The 21,446-nt window shown below is 43.0% G+C and overlaps 1 protein-coding gene across 3 annotated transcripts in view; it reads left to right on the forward strand.

Annotated features, from left to right (window-relative positions):
• ADAMTS12 (ADAM metallopeptidase with thrombospondin type 1 motif 12) overlaps nt 1–21,446 on the forward strand; it is a 286,228-nt gene that overhangs the window by 146,878 nt on the left and 117,904 nt on the right. For all 3 annotated transcript variants that reach the window (XM_077755824.1, XM_077755825.1, XM_077755826.1), the window contains exons 4-5: nt 9,045–9,238; nt 10,023–10,106. In XM_077755824.1, the coding sequence (XP_077611950.1) occupies nt 9,045–9,238; nt 10,023–10,106 (278 nt within the window). The remainder of the gene's footprint in view (nt 1–9,044; nt 9,239–10,022; nt 10,107–21,446) is intronic.

Genomic DNA, 21,446 nt, shown 5'->3' on the forward strand with positions numbered 1-21,446 from the left:
AAGATTAGAGAGGGAAAATTGTATTCTTGAAGCACAGTCCAATAAAGCAAGCCCATCTACAGAGGATACATCTCGGGTTGACAAAATTAAACCAAAAAGAGCTGCCTAGAAATTTCTAAGAGCCTCAAGAGGGCGGAAGTGGGCATAAAGGTTCAGCCAAGACCAGCTTGTCTTACACTGATGGGTGGATTGCATCCCTATGAGAAGGGGGAAAAGTCATGGAAGGCAGGACCAGCTAGGCTGCAGTCAAGAGTCCTGGAAAGGTTCCAGGAAAACTTTTAACTTAACATTATTACCAAACCTCCTTTGTGTTGGAAAATGGAATTTCTGGCTAATTAAAGTGTTAAAGTTTATTTAGAAAAGTCTTACTTTGGCAGCTGTACTAGTTGAAATGTTAATGCCTTAATAAGCGAACTTCAGTGATTGTGAAACAGTGATCGGTGCTGAAGTCTCCTTGGGGACCTAAAGGTCACTCTGGGACTTGTTGATGTGGCCATAGAAGGTGCAGGAGGTTGGGTGGATTGGTGTTGGCTTGAACATCCACCGTCTACCTTGGAAGTTACCTTTATTTCTTACTTCATTTTTTAATGATGGTAAAATCTATATAAAATAAAGTGCACCATCCCATTGTTGGGCACCCATCACTGCTATCCATCCGTCTCCAGAACCATTTCCATCTTTCCAAACTGAAACTCTATACCAATCAGACAATAGCTCCTCATGCTCTCCCTCCACTGGTAGCCCTTGGCAACCACTCTTCCATTGTCTGTACAAATTTGACTACTCTAGGTGCCTCTTGTAAGGGGATTCCTGCAGTATTCCTCTGATGGCTCCTTATTTCACTTAGCATAACGTCCTCAAGTTTCCTTAATGCCGTAGCAGGTGTCAGAGTGCTGAATAACATTCCATTCTATGTATACACTGCATTTGTTTATCTGCTCACTGTCAACGGACAGGAAGTCACTTTTTAGAGTAAGTCTAAGTGTCAGAACTATCTGATCTCTCTCTCTCTCTCTCTTAAAAAAAAGTATGGAAAAAAGAATAAGTAAAATCACTTGCTTCCGAATGCTGCTTCCTTGTCGTTGTGCTCTAGTGCGTGAGGAACAAAGACAGCTTATAAGGCGAGGGCAGGGATGAGACAGCCAGGCTGGTAAAAGTCATGGCTCTCCCCAGTCAGTGAAACTAAATAAACTTAACGGAAGACAGGAGGAATGAGGTTTTGACCTATCATGAATATCATAGCTTTAGTTGAAATTAAGATGGGGGAAAGCAAAATCACACTTACTGTGACCCCAGTATGAGGAGAGTATCATGCTTGATGTTCCTCCCATGTTACAATGTACTCCTTCCACAAAGCAGTTCTGTGAGGCACACTTTAGACAAATAATTAGGAGACCCTGGATTAATAACCAAGTGTCTTGGACTCTAACCAAGTTCTATCAATAAAAATCTAAGGCACATCACATATGTCATCCTCAATTTTGTAGCAGCCAAGAATAAAAAGAAATGAAAAGAAACAGGTGAAACTTATTTTAATAATTTTCTTAGCCCACGATATCCAGAATATTATTTCAACATATAATGTTACTTGTTAATATGATAGTTTACATTCTCTCTCTCTCTCTCTCTCTCTCTCTCTTTCATACTAACTGTTTGAAATCCAAGGTGTATTTTACAGAAACAGCACATGTCAAGTGCTCTGGCTTCACATGTGGCTATTGGGCTGTGGATTGTCCTGGGCTTCCCTCGACCATAGTGTTCTTTCTGGTGCCCCAGGAAGTTCCATGTCTCCCTTTATACCTCATGTATCTCTAGTTCCTTAACGAAACGCTGGCTCCCATTTTCAAAGCTCTTTGCCGTCACATGCCTTCATAGAAAAATGGCTGGCTGCTCACGTAGAGGGAATAATTCCTTTTTTTCCTCCTTAAGTTTGATTCTTCCTTCACCTTAGTCGATTTGCCTTTCTTTGGAGAACCAGAAAATGAATAAATAGACAAATTGGGTAGATTTATATTTCTCAATAATTACCTAGGTTACTGTGTGATTGCTGTTGCTAGAGAGGCATTCTAGATGATTGGGGAGAACAGCTTCTGGTTACTTGGTTAAAGGGGCAAACATTAGCAAGAGAATTGGATAAAGAACTCAGAAAAATGCTGCTATTAAGTCTTACATGTGAAGAAAATCAAAGTAAAGGGTTTTCACATTTTTAAAGTTTATTTTTCTTACTATAAAAATAATGTAGAAAACACAATAAAGTGTATAAAAGAAAAAAATTACCCCAAATTCCTCTTTCTGTCCTGAGCTTTCAAGAAATTGGAGAGCTGAAATGGGAATGCCTTGTTACTTTGTGGTTTCCCTGGTCCCTTAGGAGCAAGAGGAAACCTTCCTCCAGAATAGCGTTCCCTTTAGGAAACAAAACATGCCCGATTTTGACGTGCGTGCATTTGTTGTTAGCAACCACTTTAGGGACTGGGGGTTGGAGATGAGTAAATATGTTGAGAAAAGTATAGAAGCTGGAATGAATGAATGATGAAATTCAGATTAGGTTCACTAAAATGTGAACACTTTTCTTGTTTTGTTTTGTTTAATGCTCTGTATAGCACCCCAGCCCCACAAATAAATAAACCTATATGAATATAAATATCATACTTATAATAAACTGTCATGGAAGAAGTTGTATTGGTGTGAAATTAAGCATTAAGTAGCATATGTAAATACACCCATTATGTATGTATGCATATAATATACCCATAAGTGTGTCAGTATGACCATATGTAAATATGTTGTCTTCAGGGTAGCATTGTTCTTTTGGTGTCTGCTCAAAGATAGGGCAGATGGCTTCTCTGGTCTCTGTGATACAGCTCTCTGATTAGTGTGCTCAAAGGTTTCTGCCATTGTTTTCTCCAGAACACGAGTGGGCATGTAACCTTTCTGAACATGCTATTTCTGGAAGCCATTTGGGGTGGTCAGTCATTCCTGCTATTTATACAGTAGAGGCATTAAAAGAGAACCCTCTGTTTATTTACCCTTAACCAACTTACCAATCTGAGGAGATGAATCAAATTCTGCCACTTGGAGAGGAAAGCAACCCACCCCTGGAGGGTTAAGGATAAGAAGAGATAGTGCTTACAAACATAGGGAGGGTGCTTAAGTCCTCATATCCTTCAGGATTATAAGTTTATGTGTGTCAGAAAACCCCAAAGAGGATATATTTATTTGAAATATTGCTGTTGCCTACAAAGAACAGTCTAGGTGCTGGGGATAGAAGAGTGAACAAAACAGACAAAACAGCCCTCTTCCATTCTAGCTGAAAAATAAACTTTTACTTTTCTCTCACATAAATGAAATTTGGAGATGCAATGTCCAATGTTGATGTGGTACTGCACAATCATCAGGAACTCAGACTCTTTCTGTTGCCTGCCTTCTATCTTGATGTCTGGCTTCATTACATGGAAGGTGGGGGGGGGAGGGCGGGCAGAGATGAGAATACCTGTCCAAAGCCATGGGACTTACAAGAGGCTCAATGCAGAAGTGGTTCGGGCCAGGCTCATACAGATGGGGAGTGAACAATTGTCAATGGTGGGCCTGAACAGAAGCTTTCTAGGTCCTATCAGACTTCAGATGCTCTTCTTTTTTCCCAGTGCCATTTCTCTAGCCACCAACTCTGGGTCCAAGACATCTTCTCTAAGTAGCATGTGTCTGGATTATACAAGAGAAATGAGACATTGTCCCCAGAGAGCCAGTTTCAAAAGATCACGTATTACCTATTGAGGTTCCTCTAGACAAATTTCCTTCCAGCATTGCTTGGGACTAGTAGGGACTTGGAGCTTGGGGCCAGCTGCTGCCTGGTCCAGCTTCTCTGCTAGGTTGACTGCCTTGAGCTAATTGTTTCTACTCTGCACGTTGTGCTTTCCCGAGAACATAACCCCTACCCCCACACCACCAATCTGCATGAGATTCAGACCAACTCATCCAAAATGCTGGTCTGCTGCTTATGAGCAGTAAGACTTTGAACAAATTGCATAACTTCTCTGAATCTCATGTTTCTTATTTTAAAATAGCAATAATAAGACTTATCTCCTATGATTATTGAGAACTAACTCGTAAATGACCAAATAAAGAAGTGTTTATCACAGACCACGCTCTTGCTTGGCATCCCATCACAGGTGGCTGGCTGCATCTGTGTTGTTTTTGAGTCGTTGTGCTTCAGAAACCTCACTCCTGCTGCTGGCAGGGAGATGGGAGTGTAGAAGCTGTAGGGTATGTCCTGGAGAAGATTAACTTGAGAGGATCTTCTTGGGGGATGCTCAGCCTCAAATCTGCCAGTCCGTGCAGTTAATGGCCAGGTTCCAGTTAGTGGTAAGTAATCCTTCATAGGCCAGGCAGAAATCCTCCTTCTCTAAGAAAAATCTGTGCAGGGGGCAGCAAAAGAGAATTGAGATGAGGGAAGTGCTGAGTCAGGGTAGGAGGCAGAACCTTGAACAAGGCCCTCAGTGCAAGAGCTGGTTTCATTGCCCATGCTAGAAGCTTTTGGCATGCTAAAAAACATCCCTTAGAGTCCAGGAAACTTTATAATTTCCTGAGTCTTCTGCTCTCTGTGTTCACTTTCCTTGCTCCCTGGGAAGACTTGAGCCATCTCCCTGCAACTTGCTCATGGTCCATACACTCCTGCAGCTGGCCTGGTGACCCTGAGTCTGACAGATGGGCTCTGCTACCCAAGAAAGCTCTATAGTGGAATACTACATGGCAATGAGAAAGAATGAAATCTGGCCATTTGTAGCAATGTGAATGGAACTTGAGGGTGTTATGCTGAGCGAAATAAGTCAGGCAGAGAAGGACAGATACCATATGTTTGCATGTATAGGAGGATTAGGAGGAACTTAACAGAGGACCATGGGGAGGAGAAGGGGAAAAATGGTTGGGGAGAGGGAGGGAGGCAAACCATGAGAGACTCTTGAATGTTAAGAACAAACTGAGGGCCGATGGGGGTGGGGGAGAGGGGAAGGAGGATGATGAGCATGGAGGAGGGCACTTGTTGGGATAAGCACTAGGTGTTATATGGAAACCAACTTGACAATAAACTATGAAGGGGGGAAAAAGCTCTAAAGGAGACAGAGCTTTGTGAAGAGCTGCCTAAAGAACTTGGGGGTTGGGGAAAGGAAAAAGAAGTCAATTATTTGTGTTTCCCAGAGATCTCCAGGCCCTCTACTCTGTTAGCTCACAGGGTGACCTGCACTCCTCAGCAGATACTGTGTGGATATCTGTACTTCCTTAGCTTCTGGTTTGGGAAAGTCAGTCCTGTGTCAAGACTGGAAATTGTCCTGCCATAAACTGCCCATTTGGCTAGATTTCTCCCCTTCAGACAAATACTTCGGCTCAGTGTGGAGAATTCTTTAATTGAAACAAGTCATCCCATGTTGTATAAAAACCAATATGACAATAAATTATATTTAAAAAACAGAAAGAAACAAGTCATCCCATAGAGAGAAGTAGATAACTCTTGCAGGTCTTCAGTATTTGTGATTCATAAATTGTTTCTGATCATCTTCAGTTTTTCCTTCACCCATATATCAAACATTTATTGGGTACCAGTGTTTGCAGGGCATGGTATTAGGCTCCAGTTATAAAGTTAAAGGAGATGTCCTTCTGGCCCTTGACAGAGCCAGCAAGGTCAGGCTCTGTTGAGAGCCTCTCTTCTTTTAGTTGAAATGTGAACTTCAGGTACCTTTTGACACACACACCAAAAAAAAAAACAAAAAAAAAAAAACAAAAAGAACATTTTGACAACCTTGGAAAATAATTTTACCTAAATTGCTTCACTATCTGTCAGCTGTTTTTTGAAGAAAAAAATCATCCCTGCAATCACTTCTTAGAACTGTCTTGAGTTTTCAACAATTTAAGCTCTGGTGTAGTCCTGTGTAGAGAATGTCACTATAGTTTTGAGTGTCTGTGTGTGTGGATGTTGATAATTTTGTATTTTCTTTGAGGGTGGATAAAGAAAACAATTCAAGTTAAGAGAATTCTTAAATATTCATTTTTATCCATTTTATTAAAGAACTTTTTTAAAAGAAAAAAATTGAACAGCTCCTCGAGGAGCAGGAAACTACAGCAGTGTGGAAAATTCTCAGTATGAAGCCTGCCCAGAAGAGGGATCTCTGAATAACGTATGTGTGGGGTATGGATAGAATTGTGTCTTCCCAAATTTCCCATGTTGAAGCCCTAATCCCCCGCCTGCCCTATGTGACTGTATTCAGACACAGGGCTTTTAGGAGGTTACTAAGGTTAAATGAAGTCATAAGGGTGAAGTCCTAATTCAACACGATTGGTGCCTTATAAGAAGGGGTTTAGAAAGAGGTCTGTCCACACGCACACACTGAGGAAAAACTGTCTCAGCAGATAGTGGGAAGGTGACCACCTGTAAGCCAGGAAGAGAGCTCTCACCAGAGCCTGACCTTGCCGGCCATCTGATCTTGGACTTCCAGCTTCCCGGACTGGAAGAAGATACATTTCTGTCATTTAGGCCATGATACTTTGTTACGGCACCCTGAGCTGACTAAGTATGTGTATATTTGGGGGTGGCAAGGTCAGGGGGCTTCCCAGAATTGTTGGCACCTCACCTGCCCCTAAAGAACTGTCTGGCTTTGTCACCAGGCCTTGAAGATAGGTGTGTACGATGGCTTCTCGTACAGTCTGAGGTTCTTGAGTGCAAGCATTTCTTCTGTTTAGTCGGGGATGACTTCATGAGGGCCCAACACAGTCAGCCTGGGCATATATGATTCTCTCGTCCAGCTCGGTCCCATCAGGCTTCAGGTTGAATCCCACCACCACCACTCCCGCAAAGCTCTGGCACTTCCGATAAGAGGACAGATATCTCTCTCCTTGGGGATTATTTGAAACCCGAAGACATTTGCATTGGCACAGGCCTTTAGCAAGTGCTTAGCGTAGGTCTTGTTGAAAATGCTAAATCGATACATTTAATCAAGAAGTCTTTACCAGCCTGCATCTCTCATTTCCACATTTCCTCCTACATGCCCATTTACTGAGAACTCACTGGACTATTTGCTGGAAAAATGAAATGAAATGAAAATGAAATGAAAAATGAACTTGATGGGCTTTAAAGGTATCTTTTTTCTTTCTTCTTTAAACTCTGTTGCTCATTATTGGGGAGATAAAAGGTGGAAGAGAGGGGGAGTAAAGGCAGAGACACAAGAAAAGCAAAGACGGGGAGAAGCAGAGAAATCACCCTTATCTTACCAGCGCCTTATGCATGCTAGCCTCCTGCCAGCTCCGAACTGTAGACACTGGGGGCTGAGAGGAGATACGTCCACAGCTGGAGCCTGGGACATGGGGGGTCCTGCTTTAATGCCTGGGCTGCACAATGCACACTCTGTGCCAGCAGAAACCTCTGCAAGGGGACCCCCCACTGAGGGGGTGGGTGATGAGCCTACAAGAGCAAGTGAGGAAGCGGTACCAAGTACCATAGACTTTGTGAGGGCACTGGGTGAAGACATGTATAGCTGGTCGCCCAGATACATAAGGTCATGGAGAGCACTGGGCATCCTTGCAGCTTGGAGAACATTCCCCGCCCCACATGGCAAGGACAAGAGGGATTGAGAGAAGGAGATCACACCTAACCGGGTTGATAGGATTCTTTTACTTGGCTTGGTCTGCTAACACCCCTTCCAGAACACAGACCCCGTGTGCGCTCGAGTATGGCTTGCTCCCTGGCTTGCACAGAGAGATTTGGAAACATCGTTTGAAATGTTCCCATCCTCAAAAAGAGGGTGACAGACAGGGTGGGTAGTAAGGATGCAGAGTTATAACCCATTGATAATATCTCTAGTGATTTCTTGGGAAAGACATACTTATCTGTGCAAAGTAGGTGAAGGAAAATAGAAAGTTGTTCTACCTCGGGCAGATGGGAGGTCAACCATCTTCTGGTTCACAAACCTTCACAAGACTTCCCTTCAAGGCTAACACAATCCTGGGTTATTTTCCAAAAGTTATACCTAGTACAGCTTTATTATTTTCAAGTAAAGCTCACAATAAGTGAATCTGAAATTATTTGGACCTACAATTATGTCACTTATTATTTTTGTTTGTTTGTTTTTTGGTGAATATTACTCAGTATGTTCCAACTTCACATAGATAGTGAAACTGAGGAACCAGGAAGGCTTACATAGCAAACCAGGGTAATCACCTCTACCTTTATACCTTCTTGAAGTATATGCAGCTTTTCTAGCTCTCATGGTCTCCAGTTGTATGCACATTTACTCTGTGGGAGACAGTGTGGTGTATATGAACCATGCATGATTTTAGGGCATAGAAAACCCTGGATCTTCCAGACTTCATGGGCTATGTGATTTCGGGGAAATTAGTGAACCAGTCATTTTGAACATTAATTCCCACATTTGCAAAACATAGATAGGCATATGTCCCTTAAATCTTCATGAGGATAAACAACTTGGTGTTTTAAAACCTAATGCCCTGCCTTACACATAGTAGGCCCTGACAAGTTTAGAGGAGGAAGAGAAGAAGAAAAAGTTCTTATTTTTTATTATAACATCTTTTTAATAGTGAGGTATCTATTTGATGAAATAGGTAATAATTATTTCAAAGAAGTACTTTTGAACCTTTCTATGGGATGCAAATTTCAGGGGTGCCTGGGTGGCTGGGTGGCTCAGTCATTTAAGCAGCCCAGTTTGGCTCAGGTCATGATCTTGGCTGATTTGTGAGTCTGAGCCTCACACTGGGCTCTCTGCTGTCAGTACAGAGCCTGCTTCTGATCCTGTGTGTGTGTGTGTGTGTGTGTGTGTGTGTCTGCCCCTCCCTTGCTGATTTCTATCTCTCTCAAAATAAACTTTAAAAAAAGATGCAAATTTCAGTTATCGTGGTCCTAATCATTTAAATTGGTCTTTTTCTCCATTCCAGTCATGTATATAAGAACATAGCATTCCTACATAAACACAAGTTACACTAAGCGGAAGTGAGTAATATATGAGAGATACATAGAGTTAGCCCGCTGTCTTCTCCTTCATGTTTAGACAGTCCTGCCGCCTCCCAGACAGTAGAACAGCGAGAAAAGTGGGAGAGGAACCACTGGCCCAGCAGAGGGCGTTCTCAGCGTTCCATCAGCAAAGAGCGATGGGTGGAGACGCTGGTGGTGGCTGACACGAAGATGATTGAGTATCATGGTAGTGACAATGTGGAGTCCTATATCCTCACCATCATGAACATGGTATGTCAGACCGTGGGGTGGGGAGAGGCAGCTGGTGAACAGGTGTCATTAGATATGCTCTACCATCCCAAAATAAGAGAGACCTTTTTTGTTCTTTCCATATATATATGTGTGTGTATATGTGTGTGTGTGTGTGTGTGTATATACACACACACACATATATGGATATATATGTACATATATATGAATCTACTCCCTGCCTAAGTGAGGAAGGAATTTGTCATATATTTTCTACTTAGGTATTTCTCAAGTGACTCAATCCTTTAATATGAGTTTATCTACCAATTTATGTCAGTGCACAGATAAGTAAACTGAGGCAAAGAATTAGAACATGCTTTCCTCAAGGTAGTTAGAATTAGAATTGGAATAAAGTTAATGACCCCCGCCCCCAATTCCAAACTTCCCTTTTGCACCGTTGGTGTTTCTGCCTTCCCTGAGAAAGTGTTAGAGAGAGTGTTAGTCCTGGGGAGACCGAACAGGTATTTGCCTCAGGAACTGATAATACAAGAGAGAAAGATGATGGGTCAGGGAAAGGGTCAAAGAGAAGAAAGGCACCAGTCCCATTAGCACACAGCTAGTCAGTCACCGTGGAACGGTTGCCATTAAGTATCAGAATGTGGATTGGGCCAAGGGCCTCTCTCACTCTTGGTTGCACTCCCCCCAAAATTCCTAAGCTGTAAAATAACATTTATTTTAAGTGCATCACACTGCTATTTTCCCTGTCTTCTGGACTTTATCTATTATCTACTCATGTGAGCTAATGGTTTTCCATTTCTGACTCTAGGTCACTGGGTTATTCCACAATCCAAGTATTGGCAATGCAATTCACATTGTTGTGGTTCGGCTCATTCTACTTGAAGAAGAAGAGGTAAGGAATAGCTTCTCCACTCTTCTGACCTGCATCCTAACCCTCCCTACCTTTTTTTTTCCAGGAGGGCTCTTAAGAGACCAGAAAGGGGGCACCAAAAGGTATTTAGAAGCCCACTGAGAAGGAAAATAATATTTCTGTATTATTTTCTTGCGGATTTGGAGCTGTCGAGTGGGAGATGGAGAATGTTTCTGAGACATACATCATTGGAATCACCTGACAGTCATTTCATCTAGTAATACACAACTTAGATTTGCAGCAGTGGCTTAGAGTGCTCCACAGTGAAAAAGACTAAATCATGAAATGGTTACATGGTTTCAATAAAAGTTGGGAGCAACATGGAAATGTTGAACCCTTTATACTGTTTATTTACCTCTTGCATAATTAATGCATGTCCTTCTACTCTGGACTTTCTTGTCTCTCTGCACTTTTACCCTTGGAAATGTCATCTGTTATCAGAGACGTACATGTCTTCTACATACAGAGACTTTCAATTGATAATTCAAACCCAGACCTCTTACTTGAGCTCCACACTCACATCCAGTTGCCTCCTGGAGGCACATCTCACCCTGGATGTGTCACAGTCCTTGCAAACTTAGTAAGTCCACGGTGGAATTCTTGATTCTTCCTTGCCCCGATCATCTCAGTCCTGCCTCTCCCTCACCCCATTCTCCAACCCTCTGTGTTACCCATTTGAGTAAATTTTGCTACTGCACCTTAGCATAGGCCTAGGAGTCTTGAATCCTCCCTTTCTTCTCTTCTACATTCAACAGCAAGGCTCACAATGCTACCTTCAAAATACATCTCAGATTCACCCAGTGTTCATCCTTTCTACAGTCATTATGTTGCTTTAGGTCTTATTGTATCTTACTGCAGTGAATTCCCAAATGGTCTTCCTATTTTGAGACTTGCCCTCCATTATCCATTCTCTATGTAGCAGTTAAGGTGAGAATCTTAAATACAAATTTGAGTTGCTCCACTGCACAAAACCGTTAAATAGCTTTCTGTTGTTTTTAGAACAAAATAAAAAATTTCTGCTAAATCCTGCAGAGATTTTCATGACAATGTCTCCACCCACTTGTCTGTCCGTATGTCACTCTGCCTTGTTTCCCACCCTTGAACACCCTGGGCTTTAGATAGGTTCTGGAACACACAAGGCCCTCTTCAGCCGCGTGGCTTGTGCACTTATGGTTACCCCTTCCTTGGCCCTGCTGATGGCAAGAACTTTCTGACCTGTCAGACCTCTGTTTACATGCTGCCTCTCTCTAGAGAAATGTCAGTGGCCAACCTACTCAAAGACAACCCTACTTGCTCTTCTCCATCACCGAATGAAGTTTGCTTCCTTTCCTGATACTACTCTCACAATTCATTAATATTTTGTGTCTTTGTTTACTCTTTTCTTATTTATCTTAGCCACCATCAGAATATGAATCCTTTCTAGGTGCTGTCTCCCCAGCACCTAACAAATAAATGAAAGAATGAAGTGAAACTAAACGAGTTAATGAACCAACCAACTTGATGAAATGTCTTTGCAATCCACAGACCTTACCCAGTGGCTGAAATATGTGAACAATGGCATCATTCAATTCTCCCTCAGTGAGAGATCGGAGGTCAAAATGCTCAAGGCAGGATTGATTGTTTTCTGGCCTCCCCAATCAGTTAGAAGATTTAAAAAACAATAGTTTCTGGAGCCTGGATCCGTTTTCCTTTTTGTATCCATTTTCCTTTTTCTCTCCCCTACTACCCTTCACTTTCCTAATCACTCGAGGCATCCTCATTCAAGCTGTTTTAGAATCTCCAAGTAATACAAGGTTCATAATTTGACAGTAGAATTGCTGGTTCATTGAAGAGTTGTAATTTGCCATTCTCATTTCCTTGATGCCCAGATAGTGGCTCAAGCTATTTTTCAAATCTTTGACTAATGAGCAGCCCCAACCACAACAAACAATGATTCCAGCCTTAACTGACATCAGGGCAGCAGCCAGAGGCAGAAAGTACAGTGTGAGCTATTGGAAGGGCCCACCTCCTCTGAGCAAGGAGACCTGAGTTTCTGTCTGACTTTGCATTCACCCAGCAGGTAACTCTTCAAAAGTGAAGTGACATCATTGTTCCATCCCGTTTTTTTTCCATCTGTGAATCAAAAGAGAGTTAACTGTATGAACTGCATATGGATACAAATGCAAATATAAGTATCATTTCCTGATTCTGAGAAGCTTAGAGTCTAATGCACAAAAGCACAAAATAAATTTTCAAATTGAGATTGTCATGAGTATAAGAAAGAGTAAAAGAGCACCCTGGACAGGGAAGGCTAAGCTGGGTTTTAGAGGATGAGAAGGAATTAACCAGTGAGGAAAGACATTCCAGGCAGAGGGACCTGTGTGGTTTGTAGCTTGAGCACTTACACTAGCACTTTACACATGAGGACTCATCACTGTGAACATTGATAATGAACCCCAAAGTGGGAGCCTAAAAAACCTTGCTGTTAACAAAAAGAGAGAGGCAGAGGGCTGTGCACGGGGCAGGAGAGAGAGAATAGCCAGTCACAACCTGCTCACTTCTATGCAACAGGTTTGTTCCCTGTCTCTCTGCTGACATCATCACCCTTCCAGGTGTGGAAGCCAGGGATCCTGATGACATCCATGTCATGTCCTTCTCCCACCCTTCATATCCAGTCCATCATTAGGGGTTGCCAATTTTGTCTGATTTGCTCCATTTCTATTACTTTAATTCAAGATACAGTTATCTCTTTCTTGGGCTACACCTGTGTTTACTTTGGTCTACTTGGATTCCTTTCAATATAATTTTCTCATTGCAGCCAGGATGATCTCAGAATGGTAATCTGGGGTGTCTGGGTGGCTCAATCCATTAAGTGTATTACTTCAGCTCAGGTCATGATCTCATGGTTTGTGTGTTTGAGTCCCGCTTCAGGCTCTGTGCTGACAGCTTAGAGCCTAGAGCCTGATTTGGATTCTGTGTCTCCCTCTCTCTCTGCCCCTTCCCCGCTTGTTCTCTCTCTCTCTCTCTCTCTCTCTCTCAAAAATAAATAAACATTAAGAAAAATGGTAATCCAATCATACCCACTTCCCTGGCACCCATTCTCCACCCCCCACCCCTGGTTTAAAGCCATACAGTACTTTTAGGATTCCCTCTCTCATCTCTTACCATCCCCTCCTCCCCCCCTTGCTTTGGGGATAGAGCAGTATTTTTTCCCCTCATGGTTCTCCTGCCAATGGTCTTGTTGTTGCCTGGACTGTCTTCCTTCCTGTCTTCACTTAGTTGACACCTTAATCCTTCAGATATCAGCTCAAGGGTCAGTTCACTGAGGAAGCCTTCCCTGATCTCCATGCCTAGCAAGATTCAATTAGATACTTTCACAGTGCCATCTATTTTTCCTTTATAGCTCATATCACAGTTGTGATTTTACATCTATTTGATTGATGCTCTTCCTTTCTTTAGTATTTAAGACTTAAAGGCAGAGGCTGGGTCTGGTGTTGCTCACCATCTAGCCCTATGGGTATGTAATAGGTAAGGGAAAGAGTGAGCACATGAAATCAGCTGTCAGGACAAAGGTGAGGCTCAACCACTGTTATGACAAGCCTGGTCAGGGATAGAGCCGACATAAAGGGATTTGGATCAAATTCTGTGGGAGCTTCTGGATGGTTCCAAACTAAGAGATGAAATGGAAAGAAAGGCATTAGAGAGCTGGTACTAGGGCTCTGTGGATAGTGATATGAGGTGGGGACCGATGAGGTTTGGGGGTGATAGTGGGGTTCGTGGGGTCCGGAGCTGATGGCCAAGAAAGAATTCTTGAAGATGTCTTTGGTGCGAAAAGGTGCTTTTATTAAAGCATGGGGACAGGATGCCTGGGCAGAAAGAGCTGCTCTGGACCCTGTGGATACCCTGGTTATATATTTGGGAGCCGGGGGAGGTAAAGTCCAGGGGAAGTTTCCGGTGAGATTCTCATTTACTAAAGAAGACTCACAGGATCCTGGGGGTCTGGCTATTGTCAAGCTAAGGTGGTTTTCCCTCTAGCAAAGCATTAACATGAAGACAGGAGGGAGTTGCTGGAGTACCTTTTACTCTGCCAGCCTCCAGTATTTGTCAGTGGGCTGCAGGTTATTCTTAAGGAAATGTAATTTTATCTGCCATTTCCCTCTGCCTTTGTTTCCCACGTCAGGGACTACTGGGTCTCTGAGGTAGGCGTCTTCCATAGTGACTTTCTACAACTCGTGTCTTTCTTATTCTAATCACATCTGACAGCTAACACCTTTTGGGGGCTTCATTTTCTGTGGTGGGTTCAGGAGACACTATGCTTAAATATATAAAGTGCAGTTTTTGTTTGTCATTCACTGCTGTGTAAAAACCACTATGGATTTTCATAGCATTGAGAATAAACTAGAGTGATCTGACACCATATTAAATTTGGAGCAACCAAGGCGGCTTCCTCAAAGACTCAATGGTCATATTTCAGACCAGTGGAAACTGAGGTGCTCAAACATCCGCTGGAAGGCATCCTGAGACATCGTGGGCCAAGAAATCATAGTAGCTTCAGATAGGAGCCCATGCGCTCTCATTCCTGTCCTGCTTTCTTGTAGCCCAGAACCAAGCTCTTGTTGTCATTTTATGACCCTAATCCTATCCTTTGAACTTTTCATTCTCCCTTAAGAACTTGGACACAGACCTGGCCTCAAGCCCTTTCCACTTTAGACCAATTCATTCAATGGCATCCCGATTCCCCTTTTGGGTCAGAGGTTAAGGATAGGATTACTCTCCTCCCTCCAATTCTTGGGGGCAGTTGACATCAAGGAGAGAATCAGATTTATCATGAGTCCCTCCCCTTTCCAGCTGTATGACCTTTGGTAGGTTATTTGTACCTCTATTTCTTCATTCTGTAAAATGGGGATAATTATATCTACTTCCTAGGATTGCTGTGAGAACCAGACATGTTAATTCTTGCATGAGTGAGCATAGTATCTGGCCTGCAGAAACCACTCAGTAAATGATACTGGTTGTTGTGATTCTTCTTCCTGTCATCATGACCCCGGAGGCCCAACCTCAACCCTCTATGTTGCTCTTACGCTCATTTCACAGACGAGGAAACCATGCAGAGTTGTTGAAGGAAAACAAAATCTGAAGGACAAGATTAGGATCGTAAACTGAGACTTCTTTTAAGAACAAGATAGAGAAGGGGCGCCTGGGTGGCTTAGTCGGTTAAGGATCCGACATTCGCTTAGGTCATGATCTCGCAGTTCGTGGGTTCGAGCCCCGCTTCGGGCTCTGTGCTGACTGCCAGCTCAGAGCCTGGAGCCTGTTTCAGAGTCTGTGATTCCCTCTCTCTCTGACCCTCCCCTGCTCACGCTGTCTCTCTCTCTCTCTCCTAGAAATAAAATTTTAAAAAAACATTAAAAAAATAAAAAGAACAGGAGAGATTAAAAACAGGGATGGGAGTGAGTTGGGATGAGGCCAGAGGGGTCCCAGTGACTGTGCCATTGGGGGTGAGCCCGAGGGTGTGTCAGGTTGGCTTGAAGGAGCAGCAGGAGAGCTGACAGACAGGGAGATGGTGACTGTTTTCACAGAGAATGAATTTCCCTCTTGGTCTCCGAGTGAATTTCTGTTGGGTCCCCTTTTGTGACACTCTGGAGTTAAAGATCTGTTAGCTTTGGGAATTCAGGCTGGTGATTTTCCCTGTCCCCAAGAGATCTCTAGGTCTGTAATAACCTATATAATCACAGCTCTTTTGGGATAAATGTCAAAAATATTGGCAAAGAATTTATACACTCATCACTTCTTTTTCAATCAAGAATCTTTTCCTCTGATGGATGAATTATTCCTTAGTTTTCATGTAAAACTTTGTACTATTTTCTCTTCTCTGTCCATATCTTTTTTCTTAGAAACTTAAGTCTGGCTGACCGAACATAATCAAGTTGTGCATTGAATCATGAGCTGTTCCTAGGAATTCCCAAGGAAATCGAATTTCCCAAGGAAAACAAGATTTTTTTTTCATTATGAAGAGAGTTACTGAGAGAGAACAATTTATAGCAAAAGCTGCATTTCGCAGGTTCATTTCCTGTCTCCCATTTGGGGCTGTTTCTGTGAGCTGTTGCTGATTTCCTCAATGTCTTCTCCCTGTCCCATGAGGTTGAGTACTCAGATGAGTAGGAAAGAGGAAGTGGGGAGTGAATGGGACCCATTTGAGACAATGAGGTGAGAAAAACAAAATAGCGAAAGAACAAAAAGGGAAATCTATTTTTGTTTACAGAGGAAACTGGGGGTAAAATTAATACGGATGGGGGTTTGTGTTGACAAGCACAAATAACTGCAAGCATGCTTTATGGAACACGTTTATGTCTCCCCACATTCAGCGAGCCAGTATGACCTCCTGAAGTTCTTCTGCATCTTGGGCATGCTTGGGGCTCGGGGTTTTGAGGCATAGCTAATTATGTGTCTTGGGGCTCCTGTGATCAAGTGCATTCAAGAAACTAAACGCAACGAGTGTTTCCTGGACTAATGAGACTTGGAGAGTAAGAGGCCAAGGGAGCACAGAAAAATTGTGCTCACTTAAAACCTCCTGGAAGAGTCATGACATTTAGTAGAAAAGTAGTAAGGGATCCCGACGACCCCATCACTGAACTTGTGTTAAATGCTACATACTGTAGGTGGAAGTTCTACACAGGGGCAAGGTACCAGCCGCAAATGATTGGCAACTTAGTTAACTATGCACTTGTTTTGTCTGTTTAAAAAAAAAAAAAAAAGCAGTAGGGAGAAACCAAGCAGAGACTTTAGGTCCTAATGTTTTATTTCCTCATCAATGACTAACCCCCAGGTTATTCTAGAATTGCTTTGTAGGAATATTGGAATGTGAGAAGAAAATCCCCTTTGCTGACATCTACTTTTGAGCTCCTTTTCCTCTCTTCACTCCCTCGGCCAGTAGTCCCGCCACTAGCAAATCTCAACAACCACGCTGACCCGTGTGTGTAGATGGTTCAACCTCAGCATAGTTCTCATGACTCCATGGTCACCTCTTCTCCGTTCTCCTCATTCCTGTTGAGAACTATGAAGGATCTTAGATTTTATTCTCCCTGCGAGCTCACCAGTTATCCTGCCATGCTTTCCTGGATGCGATGCTGGGAGAAGACATGAGTCTTCTGGGTCAGAGATAGAGGAGTTTATTACTCCCAGCACAGCAGGCGGCAGGAGCTTCGTGTTTGCAGCTGCCCCTCTTGTCCCTTCAATGGAGGTGAAAGGGACAGCCCGGGTGGATGCCGTGCACACAGTGGGTTTTGTCACAGGGAGGAATCCCACGGTAAGGAAACATCAGTCCTTTAAAAGAGGTTGTGAGCAAACCTGTCGGCTTGTGCCCCAGAGTGAGCCACTATCCTTTTTATTCTGGACGGCAAATAAATCTGTCCTCTTCCCTGAAGGGGGACATTCTCTCTGTACTCACATCTATTTCTACACAACATCTTTGGGGAGATATAAAAGCTGTCGGTGCCTTTGCTCAGATGATGTGAAGAAATATGAGAGATCCACGTAGAACTGCCTCCCAGCAGTTCTTACCAAAAGGAACCAAAATTATTATTACAGATGCTTTTTTGCTCTATTCTTACACTTCTGACCCCTTACTTTTCACTTCTCTAATCCACAGATCTTTCCTCTTTACTGATTCACCACAAGACCTCTTATCCATGTGAGCTGCACTTTTTGTCTGCCTCTGTGGATGTATTCTTCACCTTTTCTCCATTCCTTGGTGGGGGTGGGGTGGTGGTGATGGCTCATAGCCTCAGTTTAGTCTGTACACCTGCTGTGTGCCAGGCTATGTGCAATGCCTAAGATAAGTAGGGGAATAAGCCTTATTCCTTGTTCTGAAGAAACTACGGGGGAAAACAGGCACACAATTTGATCATTTTAACCTAGGACAGCAAGTGTTATGAGCCACATGTATGCAAGATAAACTGGCAGGAAGCTAATCCAAAGTGAAATCATGGAAGACTTCCTGGTAATGCTCAAATTGAGTCTTAAAGAATGAATGGATATTAAATAGGTTGAAGGGGTAAGAGAAAACAGAAGCATTCTAGGTAGAGGAACAGCCTGAAAAAAAGCAAGGTAAATAGAGCATGGAATATGGCATGCGGTGGTGGGGGGGGATTGGAGATAATATCAGTAGTCTCAATGCTGCCAGAGCATAAACTGTGAGGTTGCAGATGAAGGGCGAGCTTCCTGGAGGTCAGACTTTGAAGGGGCTTGAGCCATGGGTCATGGTATGGGCAGACTTTGGTTTTGACTCAGTCAGCCTGGCAACAGCACGGAAGATGGATTTAAGAACAAAGAAGAAAGAGGGAGAACAGTTAAGAGATGATGCAAACAGGAACTCAGGCATGAAACAATCAGAGTTTCAGCTAGGGCAGTTGGGAATAAAGATGGAGGGGAGATTTAACAAGCACCTGAGGACAGACTGGGAAGCAGGATATGGAGGAAGAGGAAACCAACAGGTGGACACTGATGTTTCTAAGATTAGGCCACTAAGTTGATGGTGGTTCAACTTCGAGGAAGCAGGAAGAATAGCCGGTTGAGATTGCTGGGGGAGGCTTTGGGGGATGCTGAGTGATGCCATCCGGAAGGTGTCCATCAAGATATTTGGGTGCATGAGTTGGCATTCTAAGAGAGGTTTGGAATTAGAGGTAGATTTGAGAGTCAGCAGAATACAGGTGATGTCCACAATCTGACTGTGACTGAGAGTGAAATAAGCATGTGTCAAAAGAAGGACAGAAGGAGAGCCCGGGAGGAACCTGGGAAGTGGTCAGGGAACAGGAGGAGGATGGGGAGCGGGGGGTCTCAGAAATAGAGGGTCTCTTCCTGTGTTTGTCTTCTCCTCAGGGGTGGGAGTGTGACTTGGAGGAGAAGAAATAAGCAATAATCATCCACTGGGACCAAGCCCAAGTCTGCCAACACCTGCTGTGTGACTTGGCTAAGGTACTGCCCCTCTCTGGCCTGCGTTTCCTCACTGTTGAAGTGAGACGATTGGATGCATAATACCTAAGGCCCTTCAGGGAGATGAGCTCTTAGTAACGATGGGAAAACTGGAAACAGAGCTTATGCTTCAACATCTGGAAAATGACTCTGCTTTCCCCATGGCAATGAAGATGTGTCCTTGCTGACATTGAATTTGGCTCAGGGAGAGCGGAGGCTTGTAAACATTCACTTTTCCTTAAACAGACATTCACGGATGGGTATGTAAGTCTTCCAAAATGGTGAGTCCACCCAACATATAAAAGGACAATATTAAAGCAAACATTGAGATTTTCCAATCTGGTGGTATCCCATTTTGAGCTGGGTACTCCCACCAAGCATTTTGTGAGCCAAAGGAGAATATTCTGAGACAACGTCCCTCTGCCTCCGTTTGTGTGGTCACCTAAACCCTAATAAGTTCTTATATTTATGGCTATTTAAACAGGGAACTTAATTGAACCTTTGTGTGGGTGTGTGAAGTGTGTGAGGTGTGGGTGTGTGAAGTGTGTGGGGTGTGGGTGTGTGGACTCTTCCTACCCACTGTAACCCATCTCAAAGACTACAGCTTCCCTTTTATTCAAAGCTATGGGATTTCACATAAAATTACCTAGTAAGTAACCCGCATAGAATCATACTGAAAAGTGTATTGTAAGATTTGCTATTGCAACCCTTGAGCCTTTATTCAGAGCAGTTATTATTTTTAAGATATTCTTAAATATTTTTGTTTTGAAATCATTACAGATTCACATGCAGTTGGAAGAAATAGCACAGAGAAATCCTTTATATCTTTCACTCACCTTCCCCCAGTGATAACATCTTGCATAACTCTAGTATAATATCATAACCCAGAAATTAATATAAACCCTTACCTTATTCGGATTTCATCAGTTTTATAAGAAATGATTGGGGTGTGTGTGTGTGTGTGTGTGTGTGTATGTGTGTGTACATTTACTTCTATGCAGTTTTAACACATGTAAATGGATGTGACTATTGCCACAATACAGAATAGCTTCATTACAAAGGGCCCTCGTGCTATGCTTTTGAACCTCCCTTCCATCTACCAACCTAACCGCTGGAAAGCACTAGTCTGTTCTCTATCTCTATAATTGTGTCATTTGTAATATAAATATATTGTAATATATTTGTAATAAAAATATGTAAATGTAACCAAAGAATAAATAACCTCTTGAGATTGGATTTTTTTTTCATTCAGCCTGTTTCCCTCAAGAATACATCCAAATTGTGTGCATTCAAGTGTTTGTTCTATTTCAGCGCTGAGTAGTGTTCTGCGGTATTTACCAGTTTGTTTAACCAGTCGCTCATTGGGCGATATTTGGGTTGTTCCAGTTTTTTCGAGTATGAATGAAGTTCTGTAAACATTTTACTACAGGATCTTGCATGAGCACAAGTCTTTGTTTCTCTGGGATAGATGTACAGAAATGTAATTGCTGGGTCAGGTGGTGGTTGCATGGTTGTTTAGGTTTTTTAACGAACGTACCCACCTCTCTTCGGTAGCGGCTGTACCATCTTGCCCTCTCACCAGCAGTGTTCCCTGCGGCCAGCTTCTCCACATCTTCCCCACTGACTGGGCGCCACCACTGTCTTTAATTGTATTCATTCTGATAAGCCTGTAGTAACATCTCATTGTGGGTTTTGGTTTTTTTTACATTTATTTATTACTGAGAGACAGAGAGAGACAGAGCATGAGCTTGGGGAGGGGCAGAGAGAGGGGGAGACTTAGAATCCGAAGCAGGCTCCAGGCTCTGAGCTGTCAGCACAGAGCCTGATGCCGGGCTGGAACTCACGAACTACGAGATCATGACCTGAGCCTAAGTCAGATGCTTAACTGACTGAGTCACCCAGGTGCTCCATTGTGGTTTTTAACTAGCAGTTCTCTCTCTCTCTCTCTGTCTCTCTCTCTCTCTCTCTCTTTATTCTTTTACACAAATGTGCTCTGTTTTATTTTTTTTAATAGTTTATTGTCAAGTTGGTTTCCATATAGCACCCAGTGCTCATCCCCACAAGTGCCCTCCTCCATGCCCATCACCCCCCTTTCCCTCTCCCCTACCCCAATCAGTCCTCAGTTTGTTCTCAACATTCAAGAGTCTCTCATAGTTTGCCTCCCTCCCTCTGCCCCCCATTTCTCCCCTTCTTCTCCCCACGGTCCTCCGTTAAGTTCCTCCTAATCTTCCTATACATGCAAACCTATGGTATCTGTCCTTCTCTGCCTGACTTATTTCGCTCAGCATAACACCCTCACGGTCCATCCATGTTGCTACACATGGCCAGATTTCATTCTTTCTCATTGCCATGTAGTATTCCATTGTATAGATA

The sequence above is a fragment of the Crocuta crocuta genome, unplaced genomic scaffold, assembly GCF_008692635.1.
Source record: "Crocuta crocuta isolate KB4526 unplaced genomic scaffold, BGI_CrCroc_1.0 scaffold222, whole genome shotgun sequence".
Taxonomy (NCBI): domain Eukaryota; kingdom Metazoa; phylum Chordata; class Mammalia; order Carnivora; family Hyaenidae; genus Crocuta; species Crocuta crocuta.